General features: G+C 39.5%; 1 protein-coding gene across 3 annotated transcripts in view; it reads right to left on the bottom strand.

Annotated features, from left to right (window-relative positions):
• Positions 1-1,369: 1,369 nt before the first annotated feature.
• Positions 1,370-16,605, bottom strand: part of WDR47 (WD repeat domain 47) — a 15,777-nt gene continuing 541 nt past the window's right edge. Inside the window, exons 2-14 of one of the 3 annotated variants that reach the window (XM_009084403.1) lie at positions 15,403-15,486; positions 14,802-14,891; positions 12,371-13,189; positions 10,140-10,266; positions 8,850-9,028; positions 8,488-8,745; positions 7,835-7,910; positions 6,501-6,658; positions 4,917-5,086; positions 3,863-4,033; positions 3,336-3,467; positions 2,604-2,822; positions 1,370-1,929 (exon numbers count right to left, since the gene is read on the bottom strand). In XM_009084403.1, the coding sequence (XP_009082651.1) occupies positions 1,787-1,929; positions 2,604-2,822; positions 3,336-3,467; positions 3,863-4,033; positions 4,917-5,086; positions 6,501-6,658; positions 7,835-7,910; positions 8,488-8,745; positions 8,850-9,028; positions 10,140-10,266; positions 12,371-13,189; positions 14,802-14,891; positions 15,403-15,486 (2,626 nt within the window). In that variant the 3' untranslated portion in view covers positions 1,370-1,786. The remainder of the gene's footprint in view (positions 1,930-2,603; positions 2,823-3,335; positions 3,468-3,862; positions 4,034-4,916; positions 5,087-6,500; positions 6,659-7,834; positions 7,911-8,487; positions 8,746-8,849; positions 9,029-10,139; positions 10,267-12,370; positions 13,190-14,801; positions 14,892-15,402; positions 15,487-16,605) is intronic. The other 2 variants (XM_009084404.1, XM_009084405.1) reach the window with 2 other exon arrangements.

Genomic DNA, 16,605 nt, shown 5'->3' with positions numbered 1-16,605 from the left:
AACACAGATACACACTCACCCCCAAACACAAACACACACCCAAACACACACACACAGATACACACCCCCAAACACACAGCAGCAGCAATTCCCAGCATCTGAATCTCACCCCTCTCATCCTGGAGATAATTGAAAAATGAATCTGACTTACCTTTCCTAAATGCAAGCCCAAGCACAACACCAGGCTGGAATGGAAAGCGACAGATGTAGAACTAGATCCTCTCTGCAAAGATCCAAGCTGGATAAAATTAAGGTCATCAGCATTTACACAGTTGTAGGGCTGATTAAAACAGTCTGCCAGCTTTGACCACAGACAGGCAACTGAGGAACACAATTTCCCCCAAAGCAGCATTACATACCTGATACAGAAAAACAAACCAGATTTTCAGCTCTGTATTACGACTCAGCACACTGCAAATTCAGGTACTGGGACGCAGTATCAAAAGCCTTAATATTTTATAGCTGTGGCATATTTAAATCATATGTCACACACTGTTGTATCCCAGTTGCACTGAGGAATTTTCAACCAAGAATCCAAAATAACAGCTGAAACAGGTGCAGGTGTTGGAGGTCTTTATTGAGATTATAGCACAGATACACTTCTATAGTTACCTTTCCACTTGTATACGATAGTTAAAAATGCTTGCTACAGTGCACATATAATTTAGTAACCAAGAGAATCCAAAACTTAACCGCAGTTCAAATAAATAACCTAAAGTTTATACTTTAAAAAGTAAAAGGAACTGTACAGTATGAAAATATAACAATACATAAACATTAGAATCTAAAGTTCTGTAGAAATAAAACTGCAATTTCCCATACATAAACAGTGCAAGAAACAAAATTCAGATAAGCTTCTGAACTGAGAATTTAAACAATCATTATCATGCAGACATAGCATTTTAAGCCATGCTGGTTTCTATTACAGCATTAATGGTATCCCTTTTACTTGAAAAATTGATAGCCATTAAGCTCACCGTGACAACTGCTGCCAATCCACTCCTTTCTACAGTACATTATACACAGAGGTATTCTGTTGCATTCAAAAAGTAAAATATTACGTGTTTCTTCTGAAAAAAGTCAATATTTTACTTTTTTCCTCTCCAACATGTTAGCTTGTTCAAAACAATGTCATGTAGTAAAAACAGCAACATTTCCCCCAGGTTAGATGAAAAGAAAGAAAACCCCCCACACTACATAATGGCCCATTATCAAGATGTGGTTGCTGCCTAGGCAACCTTTAAAGTTCAGAATTTATTACTAAAAATGTTGAAATTGTGATGTTACAAAGTTTGATCTCTTGTTCAGAAGTGATGAATACAACAAACCTGAAAAAACAGTGGAAGTAATTTTATGTGTGTGTGGAACTAGTTACACACAGACTTGATTAAAGTGTTGCTCAACTTAAGTTTCTATACAAAATTCTCATTGAGGCAAAGACCAAGGAATGCAATTAAATACCAAACTGTAAACACATCATTCATGTTACTCTGAGTGCACACTGACAACATAAGAGTTCTCCTCATAGACTTTGGCAACAAGACTACAATAGGTCACAGCAGCATGAGTTCAACATGGAAGACTGGAAGCACTGCAAAAGAATATACTAAAAACACCAAGACCTCCTAGAAACCAGAAAAACCAGTGACAAGTGCCCCTCCTCTTGGTAAGACACTCCCCTGCTCAACTGCTGCTCCCTCAATGCCTCATTATTATTACTAGTTTTGACAGTTCTGTAGTCTCAGGTCTCTGTGCTTTAGCTGCATAGGTTGCCTTTGTTTGCACTCTAACCGTTGTAGGTCCAAAGGGTTACAGTTCTGTCTGCAGACGACGACAAGAAGGAAAGATCTTGCGTGTGCCACCTGCACTGAATAACTTTGTCCTTGTGCTCTCCTACCACCATCAGAGGAAGCTGCTTCGTCAGGTCCCCTGTGGCAGAGGAACAGAAATCATCAGTCATTTCATGGATTTATATCCTAGCCCTTGGATTGTGGGGTGGGTTTTTGATTGTTTTGCTTCATTCACCTGTTTCTTTAGTAAAGCTCATGTATGTGTTTCACCCCCTAAAGCACACCTGACCCCACTCTCTCGCTCACACACACACAGCATAACAGAAGGCCACAGTGTTTCAGTTTTCAGGCAATTCTGGGCACAGCACAACTTAAAAATGCACATCTTCACTGTTTTTACACTAGGTGATTAAAATTTCACGGCCCAAGAAAATCAAGTCCGTTAGATATATCAGTATCTTCTCTCTTCTTAACTCTTCACAGAAAGAATAAATATTATACTTTTCTTTTTTCAAAGTGTCAATTTCATGGATGTTATCTGAAAGCAATACCCATCTCACCAGGCAAGTGCTAATCACTTCTTTTACTACAATGAGACCCTCACCCCAAAACAAGACTTAGTTCACAGCCCACACTTTGAGCAGCACAACTAGCCAACTCCCAACAGACACAATCACATATATACACTTCACACCCTTCCAAGCTCTACTATTTTTCCCCCTTTTAAACTAAAACCTGACCTTTGAACCAAGTTCTCAGCTTATTAGAAGCACTAAATGGAAAACGAACCCACAATGCTTCGCAGTATGTTACCTTGCAAGTCTGTCACCTTGATTTTCATGTCATAGGACCCTGTGAGCAGGTAGTGTGCTCCCGGGGAGAAGCGAACGGAGCGCACGTCGCTGGAGTGAGGGTGGTAGCTCTGCACCATTCGCCCTCCCCGGATGTCGTACAGCATGCAGCTCGAGTCCTCCTGCCCTGTGGCCAGCAGTCTGCCACTGGGATCAACAGCTACTGAGGCTACAGCACTCCCTGCCGGGGGAGAACAACACCAACAATCACACATCACACTCAGGTACATCTGTGCAAACAGCCAACTTCTTCTACTGTTATCTTAGAGCAGTGGAATTCTTGTGTTCTAGCACTAAAAACTCTGAAGCCCTGGAATGGTACCAGACACTAGAAAAGCTGCAGGAGAAAAAGCATCTGTTCCATCACGGGAAAGAAAGTCACTGTTTATGTAATAAAGTAGAATACTGCAAGGACTTCACCCCAGCCCCAAGGTTTGAATAATTTCAGTTATCTTGTCTTATTTGAATGTACTTGGAAGTATCTGTTTGAAAGTCACAAGGCAAACACACTACCTAACTTCTGAAAGGAAGTGTTACTTTCAAAACACACAGACCAAACCCACAGGTACAGAAATCCTCACTGTTTCTTTCTCTTAAAGCCTTCATCGAGTGACACAACCCCTCTTACATTCCCTGACACCTTCAAAGCCTGTTTTTCTGCAGGAATGGTCAGAAGCTTGATAACAAGTCTTGCCTGTTCCATGAAACGTTGTTCCCACAACACGAACACAACTGGGCACTCTCAAATCCCAAAATCTTACAGTCTTGTCTTGGGATCCAGATGCAATCATCCAGCCACTCCATGTATAAAGTGCTAAAATATGACCTGTGAACAAGAAGACTTCTTAGTTTGATTAAAGATCATTAACCAAATACAGAAATATTACAGCTGGGATTATATTTCTGCAGAAATTTACCAACCCTGTGGAAAACCTGCATGTTGAATCATCTAACACAGCAGACTAAGGCAATACCCAGCTTTGCATCTTCTCTGGGATGAAGTGTGCACTCTCTCCATCAAATTAACAGCCCACACATTTGAAAACAAACACTCCCCACCTTCCCTCAAAATACCTCAAGAGCGATCTGAAGAGGGGAAAAAAGGCCTTGATTGAAAGCAAAACACAAAGACTTCAAAAAGCCCAAATGAAAACAGCCCAGTAAGTTTATTAGAACATAATAGAGACTGAAGCAGCACAAGAGAAGCCACAACACACATACCAGTGTGCCCACTGAGGGCATGCAGGCCTTGTCCTCGCTGACAATCCGTTGTGTAAATATTACAGTCCCCTGCTCCAGCACTGATTAAAATAGCACCACCACTTTCTGGGCCTTCCATAAATGCCAGGTCCCTGATTGTCCCGTCGTGCATGCTGAATTCCAAGTCTGGTCCTAAAATAATTTGAGAATTGAGGATCAAAAGGAGGCACTTTGTTAGTGCTGCACTCTTTAAAGCAGCTACAGTGCTAATGCAGAATATTTTAGTCAAGGGGGGATGCTACCAAGTACAAACACTGTTGTGCACTTTCCACAGAACACCCTATTGCCTTCACTAGACTTCAAATAAAATCTCGAAGGCTTAATCTTGTTTTTGAGTGTTGCTTGAGCTTCCTACTTCCTAAAGCTTTGCAAAATGTACAAAGACCATCACCACAGCCAATTGCAGTCAAGGTTTATAGAGTACATTTATTTCTTTTTGTAAACTGTGGTAAACTAAAAAGGCTTTCTCTGCCAAGAGGGAAAGATCATTGAGAGCACTGAAGCACATAGGACAAGGCAGACTAAGCTCAAAAGAGAAAAGAGCCATATTCAGTGTATTGATAGAGGGTTGGGCATGGGAAGCAGTATTTGCTGTGACAGAAACATCTTAAAGATGGACAAGAAGACAGATGACAGAACTAGGTGAGACAAAGGGGAACTAGAAGTGGAAATAACCTCCTAATGACAATCCACAATTAGAGGTGGGTAAGATCTGGTTGTTTTACTGTATATGGATGGGCAGAATCTGCCAGAACATACCATGATACTGGAGAGTCTCACAAAACAAAACCAAAACACAGCCAATCAAACCCCATAAGATAATCCCCAAACTTTCAGTGCCTCATTGCTGGATAGAGACTACAGTGATGGTGAAAGGGAAAAAAGACCAAATTAAAGTATCTGAATAAAAAGAACAAAGCCTGTTAAACAGATAATCAGTGCAATTGGAATGTTTTTGACAACTATTGGACAAGTAATTAAAAATAAGTTCTTTCAATAAGCACACACACAGTACCTGTTGCATTACAAGTTTCTGCATTAAATGGCAGCACTTTCACATATTTGTCATTAGAACCAGTTGCTAACAGCTGCCCACAGGGACTCCAGGCTACACAGTAGATTGATCCTTTATGATGCTTATTCCTTTTGAAGCGAACTACAGGTTGTTTAGGAGTATTATAAGCACTGGAAAAAGAAAAGAACAATTATTCTACACAAGTACAGCTTTTTCAAAAAACACAAGTAATTTTGAATGTATGTCTACACTCTAGACATGTTGTTACAAAGATTAGAGCGTCTTTAAGATAATGTAATCTCTCTCTCTTTGCTCACTTGTAAATCTCATGATGAAATGTTTTTGGCACACTATAAGCATAATCAGAAACAGTAAGAGGAAGAAGTGCAAATACAGAATTAGGGAAAGCTCAGTATTCCTTTCATGTCCAGATGCACTGTGTCACTTGTCACATCAGATCATGCACTGCAGCGAGAGATTAAGGCTGCAGAGTGGCTCTAACCTCTCCCAAAGGTCAGAGCAAGCAACTGTGCAGGATCAGACCACAGCCAGTCCATAAAGCAGTGTCTGTTCCATGGAAAATGCTCTGCACTGTTTACAGTCCAGAGGAGGCTGTCTGGGCTCCATGCCCAGCAAGTTGGCTGCACTGGGTATGAAGGGAAATCAATTTTTTCTTGTTTGTGTCACACATTGCCAATAAGTATTTTGGAATTGAACTTCAAAGGCTACCTTACTGATGATATTTAACGAGGAATAGATAAAAAAACCCCACAAACCAACAATCAGATTATTTTTTTGCACACTTTGGAAGCCTGAACATCAGGCCTACACTGGGAATATGTCCTGAATAAAGTCATTGTGCACACTTGCAGCTCCTTTTAAAATTGTGAAGGTTTAGGTGCTTGCACTTCTCCCCTACCCCAAGAAAATAATGTAGGTGCAGTGGAGATAAGGAGATGGCTATTCACTTGGCAATATTTATTTCCAGATGAAAAAAAAAAGTATTTTCCCCCTCCTGTTAAAAAATGAGCCAAAAGAAAACTGCAAATACTAGGTGCACAGCAGAGCACAAACACTGCTTTTCCTGTCAAGGAATCAGTGCACCTAGAAAACAACGGGCCAACAGACATGCTCTGGCAAGTTTTGCTGTATAACTTCAAGAAGATACTGCTTTCTCTACTGTTAAGTCTGTCCTCCTGCCAGAAACTGCAGCTCATGAAGCCCAGTTTGTTTGTACTGGCTTGGGAACTGACACATGCTTTCTCCCACTTTTACATTACAGCTGGAATATCAAAACCAGAAGCCATCACAATCAACACAAAAACCCACCTGCTGAGCCAAAAACAACACTTCTGTAAGGAGAGGTGTGATATCGTGGCAATGCATCTTGCCAATAAAGAAAGAGAGCAAAAAACATAGCCCACAGATATATAAATGCTTGAGCAGACCATCTTATTTTTGTTTGGCAGTTCAGGTTTGCTCTATTTATGACCATAAAATAAATGTATGAAATGTACAGGTATCAGCAGCAACAGAAAAAGTGCTGTGGTACAGAAATAGAAGTGATTATACAAGCTTTCTTACCTTGGGTCAATAACTTCTGGATAGGCACAAACTCTCAAGGTTTTTGAGTTGGAGCCAACAGCATATAAACTCCCACTGGGATGAAAGGCTACAGCTCTGACAGCTTGTGTGTCTTCTAGAGTATTAATGCAAATAAACTGCTTTTTTGATTTGTCATCCTGTGTAGAATGGTAACATTAAAATTAGGCTCTTCAGTGTAAAACTGGACATGTAAAAGTGGATATGACTGTTTTGTGGAATAATGTAAAGCTACTGCACCGGAGTATTAATAAGTAGCAGCACACCAGGCTGAACTATTCAAAGTACAGATAAGAACAGCATCTTGAACAAGTTCTTTTCTTTAACTGACTTTTACAGCTAATATTAAATTAACATTTCTCCCTCCAGAATTCCACCTGCTTTTGTTCTCAACAGCCCATCTCACACATGCACCATACCAGTTAATTTCTGGGTAAACACATTTCATCTGTGTGAAACGTGCAAAGCTGCATTTTTACTGAAAGCAGTCCAAGGCAACCACACTTTCTAAAACAAATATACTAAACACAGAATCAGCTTTTCACCCTGTATATAACACAAAGTTATCATTAAATTATGCTAAGCTTTGTGACATCATCCTCCGAAGGTTGTAAGGCTATAATTATTATTTATCTGATGCAGAGACTCCGGAATGTACTTATTGCAGTTATTTCCCTAATAACTATTTTCCTGGGTTTTCAGACCATGCTGACTGGAGTCCAGCAATCTAACTTTCAACCTGGGAAACAAACCAATGGTTGTAAAAGACATCCCACTGCAACCTCTGTTGTACAAAGAGAAGCTGAGAGAGCTGGTGCTGTTCGGCCTTATGATCAGGAGGGCTCTCCAGGGTGTGCACATGTACATTTCATCAGTGTATTAAAATACATGACAGGAGTAAAGAGATGGAGTGAGACTCTTCTCAGTGGTACCCACTGAAAGGGCAAGAGGCAGCAGACACAAAATGAAATACAGCAAATTCCATTGCAACATTTTTGTTCTTTTCAAAACACTATGAGGGTGGTCAGACATGGCATGAGGTAGTCCACAAAGGAATATCCTCCATCCTTGGAGAGACTCAAAACTCAACTGGACCCATCCTCAAGTAACCTGCTGTCACTGACCCTTTTTTAAGCAGTGGATTTGGATTCAGTCTCCTGATGTCCCTTCCAATCCCAATGGTTCTGTGATTCTGCAGGTGCCACATCAACCAAAATTCATTCTAAGTATCTATTAACAGTAAGATGATGTCACATGCTTAGGATTAAATTCTGAATCTTCTCATAACACAGACTAAGGACAACAAGAAAACTCACCTCATCACCTCTTGTCCTAGCTGAATTGCCTGAAGAGTCTTCCGACTGTGGCTGAGTGACAGCATGTTCTGATACACTGTTTTGATTTGGTGAAGAGTTCAATGTCACAACAAGACAGAAAAAAAAAAATAAAAAAGAGAGCAGGGACAGATTAGTTCATAAGCATTTTTTGGACTAAAGTTACAGGGTTCAGTCATTGTCAGAATTTGTGGGTAAGTGTTACTTGTGGCTGATTCATTACCGTTAAACTATTATTTTCACAAGAGGCTGCTCTTTCTGCAGCAACTCCGAGCACTGAACAAGAAAATGCAAGTTAAAAACATCCATCCATCTAGTTTGTATGTCATAAAAAAGCTTCCAGAAACTTAATATAAAACAAAATAAACATGAACTACATATAAGATGGAATAAGAAGTCCAAAATGAGAAACAAGCATAAAATGTGAGCCATAACAAATGATGACTCTTCCTCACGTGTGCTGTCAAAAAAAAATTCCATAATCCCTATGAAAGTGCATAGAAAACACTGGTCATGAGCTGAATACCTCTATTCAAGGACAAATTAATTTGGCAACTAAAGATAAATACAAACAGCTACTCCCACAGTGCTAACAGAAGGTTATTTCCAGTCCTGAATGCTCCCAAGTAACTTACTTTTGATTCCCCTGTACAGGTGACTCCTCAGGAAAGGGTATCTGATTCGCTGGTCCACACTTTCTTGGAGTGCTTGTGGCCACACTTGGGCTATCAGTCGTTATCCTCTGACTACCATCTGCAGGTTGTGATGTGAAGTTACTTGCTATATTGGTAGGTGCATTCCCTTTGCTCCCATTACATTGCTGGCTAAGTGTTTGTACATCATTTCCGAGACTGTCCATACCCATATTTAATTCTCCTAGTTTCTGGATAGATCTAATAACAAATGACAAGGAAATAAAAGACCATCAAACCAGATTATTATGAGAACTTAAGGAGGAAAATGGGTGGGTGGAAGGAGAATTAACAAACCCCCCAACCTGTTAAGAAACTGTTCAGTAAGATTCTGTTGCTGGTCAGCTCCTTCTTCTTGATTTACACCTCCTTCTATCAACATTTGCTGGTACAACTGTCGCTGCTGCTCTTTCTGCTCTAAGTGCTGCTGGTAACGTAGCCTTTGTCTGTAATATTCCTGAAACTGCTCTGTTGAATCACGAAGCTAAAAAGAAATGAGAACCACAGGTGAAAATTAAAAAGTTAGCTCTGGTATTTAATTTTCTGGTTTGTTATTTCAGTACAGGCCTGGCCAACATCTTCACCATAGCACCTCCTATCCTCATTCTTTTCTACGAATTCTGCACCCCTTTTTTTTGGGTGTTTTGAAGCCTGCCCTGATGTCTGTCTAGCTAAGCTCCTCCCTCCCTCCCAACATGCACACTATTGCAGCAGAGAAGTTACTCAAAGTCCCTGAGGGGAGTGAAGTCCTCAAGTCTGCAGGACTTTGTTAATCCTACAGTAGACCAGAGTATCCAGAGTCTGCCAGAATACAGCCCTGACGAGACTGGTTTTCAGTATCATATGAATGTCATAAGCTAGGACAAAGTTCACTTAAGAAAATCAAACCTGTGCCTGCAAACAGAACAGACAACTCAACGTTACTCATCACTACCACATTCAGAGACAGATACTTGTAACTGCAGAAAAAGAACAGAAGAGGTAACCTTTTTCATTGCTTCCTACTGAACTACTATTTCACTTCCCCCATACTGCTGTTAAGGAGGAAAAAGGAGGAAAAAACCCAAGGATCATCAAGGCACAAGCCTTCAGAGATTAACCCTAAAAAAGGTTATACTGTTGGACTCTGAATAGCAAAGACAGATTTACTAGGGAATTGTCCAATTTTAATTTCTCTGTGTTCTAGACAGAAACTGATATAAGATAATCTATGATCCTGGTGTTAACACCAAAAACTGCAAGCTGCACGCCAGATTCCTTGCTGTAACACCAAGAGGATTCTTAAGCACTGTTTAACATTGCTGGGTGATTTTTTTCTTTTAAAGATACGCACAACAGTTCAGCCACACTGCTGACGTGACAGGACACACTAATCAGCCGCAATACAAACTCAAGTGAAAGAATTTTATACAATGGGGGGGAAAAAAGAAGTAGTTTCTTATAGAAGATGCAATATGGTATTTTTACTATAGTAAAAACAAGACTCAAAGCAACCCATTGTCATGCATGAAGTTCTCCACACAAAGCCAAATCATTATGAAGTGATCGGAACACAGCTGAAAGGGCCTCATTATTTTTAAACAAACAACTGCTACCTCATTTTTCTCTTGTTTGGCTGGTCCCTGACTCTGTGCTGCATTGAGTGGCTCATTTTCTGGAGCTGAGCTCTGGCACGAAGTCTCACTGCCGATGGGATGCTGTGGCTCCACGGGAGTATCACTGCTCGCAGCAACATGCAAAAGAAGAGATGCTTAACTAAGAAAAATTAAGAGTAGAAAACCAAGTGGAGAAAGATAACATTCTAGAATAAAATCTGATGACACCAATGTGCAAACTACTTAAGTCACATAAAACTGAAGATGCTGCCTGGGAAAAAAATGCCCCTTGGACTGGCTGACACTACGCCGAATAAACCCCCTAACAAAGAAAAAGCACAGCCAGTGTGCTTTGTTCCCACATTTTCCAGCCTTACCATCACAGCATACCCAAATTCCATGTTTTCTGTCCCTACACTGGAACTACACACCCCCTACCTAAGAAGTTATTCAAGATCTCCCATTTTCAAAGCAATTATGTGCACAAAATCTATTTGCTATACTATGTGACTAAAGTCTTCCCTCAGATATCAATTTAATTACAACCACCAATCTAAATTCAAGCTATGTGTAACATCCATCAGCTTGAACATTCCTCAAAGTGCAACACAAAAAATGTTTATATCAGGTCTGCTAATCTTGTGTTATAAGTATTTCTGCATGGCACTCTTGCCAAACCACTTTGGTAAGAGTGCCATGCGTTCCCATCTTCGGTTTTGTCACCTTAAAGTCTTTTTTACTCGGTGATTTGGAGCAAAGCTCTTTACAAAGTTAAACTCTTTGGACACCTCTGTACAATGATAAAAGTAACTTAGCTGACTAGAAGACAAATGCTTGATGAATACAACTTACAGAAGAAATGCTGTACTTCTGTCATGTGCAAGAGGAAGTGAGGTCCAGATTCACATAGAGCTCAGCTTCCACCCTTGCAGATATTGACATTTAAGTTGGACACTTGATCTACAGTTGGATTTTCTTCTGAAAAAATGCAATGCCATCTTGAAAACTATGAGTCTGGTCCCATAAGCTAATTCTAACCTTCAAGAGATGTATTATTAATGAAAAAGAAACATGTTAAGAACTATGAACTTCACTTGACATCCCATAAAAAGGTCTACAGAAAGAACTGCAGCAATTTACCATGTTATTTAGTCCATAAGATAGTGCTATTTGTGCAGAATGATTGTTGTACTCCAACAATGAAAAGGGAAGCAAAAACCTTTCAACAATCAGTTTTCACACTGAACCCAGGTCTACACACAAAAATGTTAAGGTTTGGTAGAGATCAGTAAAATCAGAGGATTCACAGTGCACAGTATCTTCAGAATGTACACTTGGTAGAAATGTTAACACATAGGACACTCCCATAAGACCTAAGCCATCCACAAAAAACTCCAGTTGTGAAGAGGATCATAATACCAAAGATTTTAAGATCATTTAGAATCAAGTAAAAAAAGCTCCTTTCAAGACAAGCATTAAAATCAAGTCTTAACACTCACATTACTCTAAGTATTTCCATTACCACTGGTGAACTGCTCTTTACCTTAACACAACATACAGAATATTCCTGTGAGGCAAAACAAATACCACAACTCAACTAGCTCTAAGTTCAATATAAAAAACATAGTACATTCAGCTGCCTTACTCAGATTTGTTTTTCAAAATGTTAATTAAATAAATATTTAAGCTGAACTTCTGTTGTAAAAATTAAGTGGTACAGGAATGCTACAATTATGGCATATTGTCATTTCCACTGACTTCCCTGAGATACGCAGATTTTTCAAGTATACTTAATCATGTCAAGTGTCAGGACCAAAATTTGCAGAGACCTAAGGACAGAATAGAATGGAGAAAGAAGATGGGAGTTACAGCTATTCCACTGTCTCCATTTATTTACCTGGGATGAAAGAATTCAGTAGTACTGAACCCAAATCTCAGCCAGACTCTGTAACATACTCAGAGCATATTTGTGCTCTGTGCCAGGACTACAACTTGAAGAAAGCCCAGATTGAATCCATAAGGCTCAAAACCAAATATGAAAATCTACTTTGATCCTCAAAGTGTAAGGAAGAAAACACCTTTGTACACAGAGTTTCAATTACAACAGAATTTAAGCAATCAAATTATGTTTCAGTGTTATAATTATGTTTAGAGTTACAGTGCAGGTAAGAACAGGGTCATGTGAAGTGCAACATTAGCCAAGGTAAAAACACAGCTCTAGTTGCACTTACCGCTCTGGTGACTCTTCAAAAATGCTGTGACACTCAGTATTCTCAAGCATGAGGCTCCTGCTGAGGTTCTGTACTCCTGGGTAATGGAAATTAGCAAAGGAGTGGGACATGGGAGAAGTTTTGGTCCCCAGGTCTGTGACCCTCTTCTCATGGTTTGTCAGCCCACACGACAGCCCATCCAGGGCAGGGTTTAGGGAGCGAGTCATGTAAGCATCTGCAGACTGAGGCCTCCTCATTGGGGACGAGGGATACGGAGAGAGTTTGCTGATCAGAGGTGTCAGCAGATCAGCATACGCAGCTTTTGTAGGCTTGAGGAGTTTATCAACATGAATATTAAGCATCTTTTGTTCAAAAGCACAAGAAAACACAGTAGCTGGCAGATTCTGCAGCCATGATAATAAGCTAAGGTCCAAGTCATCACACCCATTACCACACAAGAGATCAATGCCTAGCAAGACTTCACTTTCTGTGATTTCTTCTCCCGTTGCTTTACTCTGACAGAACTCCACACAACATTCATAGAGCAATCCCTTCATTACGAGCTGGAATAAGCGATTGTTACTTGCTTTGAAGCCAGCCTCGCTCAGTTTCCTGTCGGCAGGGATGAACTCTGCCACCATGACACAGGCCTCCTCGAAGCAGTGAACCCGAGCAGTGCTGGGGTTCCAGTCCTTGAACTCGGCGTGGTTGGTCAGCCGAGGCAGTGTCAGCAGCAGGCACAGCTTGCTGTAGTCTTCCTTAGTGGGACAATACTCCTCCAGCGCGTGCAGGCACTGCACGGCCTCTCGCATGGTGAACTCCAGCTGCAGAAATATTAACACCAACACAGCAGTTTGCAGGACGTGTGTTTCCACAACAGAACAGTTGCTCAAAGAACAGGCAGCAGCAGAAGTTATCTGCTGTCATTCATTTATTACTGTTGATATTTTAATTAAAATAAGCATACAATATAGAGTCTGAAATTGCTGATACAAATGGGGATACAACAGAGACAAATTCCTAGATGCTTTGACTTCTTAAAATCCCTCATCCAGTCTCATTTTCTACAGATTTATGGAATGTTTTCATGTCACTGCAGGTTGATAGGCTTAAAATTTTAAACCTGTAGCTGAACAGCTTCAATTCTGTTGTAGCACAGAAGGTTACTTCAATTCTTAAAGCCAGCTGACTTAATTTTCCCCTTCTTTATTTCTATGAAAGGCTATTGGCATGGATTATAAAAGGCTTGTAGATTGCTCTAGTTTCCAGTGATTAGCAATTTCAAGTCAGCTTTTATACTGAGACTTTTTGTTCTTCAATCAAAAATGTTAAAGAAGTTCAAAGAGTCCTCAGAAGATAAGACCTCAGAATGAACAGAGGGCTTTAGTACAAAGGCTGCTGAGAGCTGAGAACCACGTTAAATACACATAACTTGGCAATTTTAGTTACAAAGATTTTAAAAAATGACAAACCCCTCACTCACCCATGCTACCTAGATATTTTGGTACAGCAGCCTTTCATCCACAACATGCCAACACATTTGGTAACATTAAAAATAAAATAAATAACACGAATCTGAATTTATTTTCCTCTGCTGCTATCTAGTAACAGCACACAGAGTGATTAAAGGAATAGTAACCTTTCCACTTATAACTAGAAAGACAGGTTTATATTTCACTTTCTCTACACTGCTGAGAGAAAACCCTGCAGTGCAATGTGAGTGCAATGGGACAGAGAATTAAATCAATTCCATTTGGAAAACATAATTGATTGTCTTAAAACTAGCAGCATTCTTCATTTTTAATTTCACAACATTTGTGCATTAAAAATTTTGTGTTACTGTATTGTCAACATAAATGCAAAACTCTATTTTCATAAACTCCACATCTTTTTGGTCAGTTTGAGTTAATGCCTCTTCCAATACTAAAACCGAAGTCCACAACTGCTATTGTTTGCACATTTAACTGACACACTCCTTTGTGAACACATCTGTTCCCTCAAAAAAACAACTACCATCTTTATCCCCAAAAGCAACAGAAATTAAGTTTAAGATTCACTCAAATTACAATCTTTAACCTGGCCCAAATTAGGACGTGAGATTTCTGTGATCCTGAGGCCTGCTTCACAATACTTCTGGGGAAAAAAACAAAGAACCCAGCACTTTAGCAAAATGGCCTAAAGGAAATCTGAGGATCAGGGCCACAAACACACATATGGTCACTGATCTATGCTGTGATGTTTCAAGCAACCCTTTTATATACAATTCCACGTCAGACCTGGGAACCACATTCACTTCCAAAGGATAGTGGGGTTTTTTTCCAGTGTTTATGAAACCATTTGGTAATAGCTAAACTTTGTGTATTTAATTCTGGGAGCTTCCGCTCTGCCTTTAATCAGAATATCTCAAGAGACTTCCTGACAACAACAAAAAATTCCCAAACCAGAGACAATTCTTACATGCTGAGGTTCATCTTCTGCTGACATGGCATTGTTTACACATAAGGCTTCCAAGAACTTCTGCTTCATTATAATGTAGCGAAATCTGCAGGTGAGAAGTGAAATACTATACATGTTGCTTCAGTAGCTAAACATCATTTTAGAGACATGCAGGGTATTTTACAGCAAATTGTTGAGTTAGGCATAGAAATTGCCACGACAAGGAACTCTGGTCTCAAATTTGAACAAATTGGTAACCACAACCTCTTTTTTTTAACAGGAAAGATCTTTTTTCCATTGTTGATTTCAGAAATATTCTATTAAAATATCAGAAAGCTAGTAAGACAAAAAATGTATAGCAATCTGTAACAGAAATGACAGAGCAGCCACCTATGCACCATATTCCTGAAGTGCATGGCAAATGACAACTCATTACTGTGTGCATGTATTTTAAATACAGGTTTACAGAATGCACACACTTTATGAACAGTATACAGGTTAGAAAAAAAGAACAAGACTAAGGTGAAAAAACTCAGAACTTGCAAAGGCAATACTTGGAAATTCATCTGTTTTCCACAACTCACAAAACTGAACTCTGAAATATGTTCTATTTTTACCTTTTCTTGTCGAATTTTTCCATACATTCAAGAGGCTGAATAAACTGAAGAACCTCATCCCACTGACCATCAAGAATCAATTGCCTAGTAAAAGAAAGGATCATTCCTTGAATTTCACTGGACAAGAATATCTTTTTTCTTTCTAAGTAAGCAGCTCACATAAACACAAAACAACAATTTAAATACACAACAGGTCATCAATCTGCTTTGAAAAGTTAATGCTTTGCACAAGAAAATTGTGATGTGACTAGTACTAAGGGCAAAATCCAAGACTTCTCTCAATGTTTTGTGAAAATATCTGCACACTGGGAATACAAATATTAACCACTTTTAGAGGCACATCAGAAAAGACAATGTGGTCCTGTGTCTCCAGCTTTACCTGTAATGATTATTTAAAAAAAAATCTTATTTGAAGAGTTTGAATAAAGATATCAATTCAATTAATGCTTCCCAAAGAATGAGAGTGAATTTTAATTGTATAAATGCTGCTGGGCCTATTTTTTAAAGGGGGTGGGAAAACACAGAGCTCCCATATGGATGCAAAAATGCATGATAGAGAACAGCTTGGCACGAACTCTGCCAGCACAAGAGCTCCAACTCCAAGATCAGTTAGACAGGTAGATCAGTTCCATTTCCTCATACCCTCATGTCACACACAGCTCTCTACAAAAGGCCCAGACCTGCAAGGAAGGGATGAGCTTCTCTATCTAAATCAGGAATGAAACAAACAAATACTTCAATCTTTTTGTAAATCTTTCATTTTAGCCCAATATCCATCATTTTCATCAAAAGAAGCCAGGTGAGAAGTTCTGTTCAGTGATAAAATGTATTTTTAAATGTTTTAAGAACAGCTGGATAGATTATCTTCTTATGCTTCAACAATATTATTCAGTACCTTTGGAATGAAACAGAAAACAGCAATGCTGAAAAATTAGTGTGCATCTCCACTGATTCCTTTCAGTAATACCGAGGGCAATATCCTGAGTGGTAAATTGCACCAACTCTTATGCCCTGCATAAAAGATACTCCTTTCATGTTGTTCAGTTTAAGATAAATCTAGGTATTATTTTGAAATGCAGATCACAGTTTTGGGAAAAAGCTTTGGAAACTGCTCATCCTTGCTCTTAGCACTAGAATACTGAATATTGTAGCAATCGTTCAGGTCCACGTGACATGGTAAGCAGATAATAACATGTCATGGAT

The sequence above is a fragment of the Acanthisitta chloris genome, unplaced genomic scaffold, assembly GCF_000695815.1.
Source record: "Acanthisitta chloris isolate BGI_N310 unplaced genomic scaffold, ASM69581v1 scaffold14381, whole genome shotgun sequence".
Taxonomy (NCBI): domain Eukaryota; kingdom Metazoa; phylum Chordata; class Aves; order Passeriformes; family Acanthisittidae; genus Acanthisitta; species Acanthisitta chloris.
This window is presented reverse-complemented; position numbering and strand designations above follow the sequence as displayed.